The sequence below is a fragment of the Eurypyga helias genome, unplaced genomic scaffold (assembly GCF_000690775.1).
Source record: "Eurypyga helias isolate BGI_N326 unplaced genomic scaffold, ASM69077v1 scaffold17780, whole genome shotgun sequence".
Classification (NCBI taxonomy): Eukaryota; Metazoa; Chordata; class Aves; order Eurypygiformes; family Eurypygidae; genus Eurypyga; species Eurypyga helias.
The window spans coordinates 16501-20938 of record NW_010226441.1 but is presented as its reverse complement, the minus strand read 5'-3'; the positions used below and the strand labels follow the sequence as shown (position 1 = coordinate 20938).

General features: G+C 44.4%; 1 protein-coding gene across 1 annotated transcript in view; it reads left to right on the top strand.

The window, feature by feature from the left end:
• The first annotated feature begins 1150 nt into the window (after positions 1-1150).
• LOC104510810 (isopentenyl-diphosphate Delta-isomerase 1) overlaps positions 1151-4438 on the top strand; it is a 5572-nt gene continuing 2284 nt past the window's right edge. The window contains exons 1-2 of the mRNA XM_010153177.1: positions 1151-1358; positions 2364-2456. Of these exons, the coding sequence (XP_010151479.1) occupies positions 1151-1358; positions 2364-2456 (301 nt within the window). The remainder of the gene's footprint in view (positions 1359-2363; positions 2457-4438) is intronic.

The window sequence follows — 4438 nt, the reverse complement described above, 5'->3', positions numbered from 1 at the left end:
TGGGGTGCCGGGGGAGGGTTGGGGGGCGGGAGGGCAGAGAAACACTCGTGCACCTGCGGCATGGCTTGTAAACGTAACCCAGCGGGTTGTGCAGAACTGCGCAGGCTGCGGGGTCAGGCAGGATTTTCAGTTCGTTCTGGGTGGAATTTGGAATCGGATTGCTTATGCTACCAGCCCATCAAAATGTTGCGTTTGGTGCAGCTGCCCGGTTTCTCCAAGAGCGCATGCAGCAGCTGCTACAGAAAAGAAATCTTTTGAGCACCTACACGTCACGTTTGGTATTGTGGGTTGGAGGTTTCAGAAATCCAAAAGCATGTTGTTGTGGTTTAACCTCTGCTAGCAGTTAAATACTACACTGCCACTTCACTCGCCTCCCCCAGTGAGGGAGGAGAATTGGAGGAAAAGACAAGGGAGCTCGTGGATTGAGATAAGGACAATTTAATAATCGAATATGAAGAATTTTATAGTGATACTACTAAAATTAACAATACTACTACTACTAAGTAATTAAAATAATAGAAAATAAAACATATGATACAGTTGCTCAGCACCTGCCAATTGATACACAGCCAGATCCTGAGTAGCGAGAGTCAGAGCCCGAGAGCGATTGTGCCAGAATCCAGGCAGACCTGGGAGAGCGGTCGCAGCAGAGTCTGAGTGAGCCCCATGAGCGACAGCACAACCGAGAAAGCCAACCGACCCACCACTAATGAACAAAATAAATGAACAGGCTAGTAAATGAGCTAAGCTATGGCCCCCTGGCCCGTTCCTGACTTATATACTGAGCGTGATGTGCTATGGAATGGAATACTCCTGTCAGTTTGGGTCAGCTGTCTGAATGTGTGTCCCCACACACATTGCTTGTAATGAGAAAGTTGGGAACGCAGCTGCAGTATCGGAAGCCAAACAATCCTTCAATTGGTGCAGGCACCCCTCAGCACCAACTAAAACCCTCCTTATCAGTACTATTCTCAGGGCAAATCCAAAACATAGCCTCATACCAGCTATTGTGGAGAAAATTAAGTCTGTTGGGACTAAAAAGAGCACATATGTAAAACCCCATTATATTTTTTAATTGGTGCACAATTTGCACCATGTCAGAAAACCTGTCTGTTGTCTTATTTCTCACGCTCTGCCCAGGACCTTATGAATGTTGTTATTATTGAATGACTCTTCTTTTCATTGTTTTTTCAGTAGAAGGTGTGCTACCATCACGATGCCTGAGGTAAACACAGATCACCTGGACGAGCAGCAGGTGCAGCTCTTGGCAGAGATGTGCATCCTTATTGATGAAAATGATAATAAGATTGGAGCAGATACCAAGAAAAACTGTCACTTGAATGAAAACATTGATAAAGGTACACCTTGCTTACTTTCTAATTAAACCATGAAGTTGATTGGATATTTTCAGAAATACAGTCTTGATTAAATTAAAGCCTTAGCCTCAGGTGGGTGTTGATCAAACCAGAGCAAGTACTTCTCCACACTGCCCTCCTCCTTTAGCGTACGATGTCTAATTTTAAAAATACTGCCATATGGAGGAAGATACAATTGAAGGCAGTGGCAAAGTGTGATTGTGGATATAAGCTGTATGTCTTGATAAATATTTTTGCATCACATTCTGATGATTAAACAGTATTATTCTCCTGTTATAGATAACTGATTCTGTGAGGCTTTTTCTGAAAAATGCCTCTTGCTTTGCTGAGTTCTTTGCAAGTAGAAGAGACTTTGATTTTTAAGTAGTTCACACAGAGTTCTACTTCAAATACTGCTAATAGGAAAGGGGGGTGGGGCTGTCATTCTTATTGATTGTGGGTTTTATTTGAGCTTGGTCAGATTCATGTGTCTCTCATGATAGTTCATTACCTTCTTCTCCATACTCAGGGGAAGCTTCTTCCTGATGAGTGAGGAATAATAAACTCAAAAGTTGCAGAAAATAGCAATTGTTCCCTTCTTAAGGAATTTTGTACTTTTGCAATTACTGAAGCTTCTTGAAATTCCATCCCATTTTTTAGGGCTTTCAGAGTCATCTGTTTCTGATAGTAAATTTGTGGATGCTGACCCCCCCTTAGAAGCCTGCTCAAATGTGCATCTTCAGAATGGTGAACTGAGTTTAGTAGAACTCTTCTGTTGCATTGTTGTTCATAGCATTTTTCTAGTTTTCATAATGTTTTGCGTAAGCTGACAGAAAAACCTAAATAATAAATCTTGGTTTTTATCAAGTCCTTGCTTTTTAATGTGTATGAATTTAAATTTAGGTTACCCAAAAATGTGGGCATTCTAAGCATTTAAAGTCTGTCTTAATATGGGTTTTTTTCTCCTCTTAAATAGCTCTCTGCATTTTTTTGTTCATTTGTTTTTAGGTTTACTGCACCGAGCTTTCAGTGTTTTCTTATTTAATACAGAAAATAAGCTGTTGTTGCAGCAGAGGTCAAATGCAAAGATTACATTTCCAGGTTAGTTCTGAAATCCATTGTATTTATAAAAATGTTTTATTTAAATCAGTATTTTTAAATGTGCCACTCTAATTTTGCAGTGTAACTCATTTGGAGGTTTTAGAGTTTACTTCTTTGGAGAAGAGACACTTTTAAGAGTTCAAGTTGTATTTATCTGGTGGATGAAATAAGAAAATGGGAACACTAGCTTATTGCACATACTCTAGGGAAATGATTGTTCCCTGACATGTTTGATCCTGTTTCTGCGAGTGCAGAGTGTGTGTTGTTAACCTCTGCTGCAGACATATTTAGTGGAGTTGAAGAAATTGCTGTGGGCGCTGTGGAGGGTATATTGATTCCACTGGTAAAGACACATGGTTGAGGTATAGCAGAGCTCTACTGCTTGGGAAACAGTTGCGTTGTGCTTCAGGGAGATACAGAATCACAGAGTCGTTTAGGTTGGAAAAGACCTTTAAGATCACCTAGCCCAACCATTCCTAACACTGCCAAGTCCACCACTAACCCATGTCCCTGAGCACCACATCTGCATGTCTTTTAAATACCTCCTGGGACTCAATCCTTTCCCTGGGCAGGCTGTTCCACTGCCTGACAACTCCTTCAGTGAAGAAATTTTCCTAATATACAAACTAAACCTTTTCTGATGAAACTTTAGGCAATTTCCTCTTGTCCTATCACTTGTCACTTGGGAGAACAGACCAACACCCACCTCCCTGCAGCCTCCTTTCAGGTAGCTGTAGAGAGCAATAAGGTCTCCCCTGAGCCTCCTTTTCTCCAGGCTAAACAACCCCAGTTCCCTCAGTCGCTCCTCACAGGACTTGTGCTCCAAACCCTTCCCCGGCTCTGTTCCCTTCTTTGGACACGCTCCAGCACCTCACTGTCTGTCTTGTGAGGAGCCCAAAACTGAACACAGGATTCAAGGTGCGGCCTCACCAGTGCCCAGCACAGGGGGACAATCACTGCCTTTGTCTTGCTGGCCACACTGTTCCTGATACAGGCCAAGATGCCATTGGCCTTCTTGACCACCTGGGCACACTGCCCCGCTCATATTCATATGGCTGTCAACCAACACCTCCAGGTCATTTTCCACTGGGCAACTTTCCAGCCACACATCCCCAAGCCTGTAGCATTGCAGGGGGTGTTGTGACCCAGGTGCAGGTCCCAGCACTTGTCCTAGTTGAACCTCACACAATTGGCCTTGTCCCATTGATCCAGCCTGTCCAGATCCCTCTGTAGAGCCTTCCTTCCCTCAGGCAGATGAACACTCCCACCCATCTGCAAACATACTGAGGGTGCACTCGATCCCTTCATCCAGGTCATTGATAAAGATACTGAACAGACCTGGCCCCAGTACTGAGCCTTGGAGAACACCACTTGTGACCTGCCACTCCATTCACCACAACTCTTTGAGCCCGGGCATCCAGCCAGTTTTTTACCCAGCGAAGAGTGCACACAACCAAGCCACAAGCAGCCAGTTTCTCCAGGAGATTGCTATGGGAAACAATGTCAAAGGCTTGACGGAAGTCTAGGCAGACAGCATCCACAGCCTTTCCCTCATCCACTGAGCGAGTCACCTTGTCGTAGGAGATCAGGGCACTCAATCACTACTGCCTTTCATAAACCAATGCTGACTTGGCCTGATCACCTGGCTCTCCTGTGTGTGTCCTGTCACTGGCAGGTCTGGTGTCCTGTAAACTGACCCATGATCAAAACACCCAAAATCTGCTGGTGACACCAGGCTCAGAGCCACGTCTTGGTATGCCAGCTCTTTCTGATGCTTCCCTCATCATTCCCTGGAACTGGAAGGGTAGAGGAGAACACTGCTTGTGCTCATGATCCCTTAATCAGTTCTCCCACAGCTCTGAAGTCTCTCCTGATTGCCCTTGGGCTTCCTGTTGCATGTTCATGGCTGCCCACTTGAAATATCACTAATGGTCAGTAATCTGAGGGCTGGACCAGGGTCGGAAGTTTTCACATCTTTAACA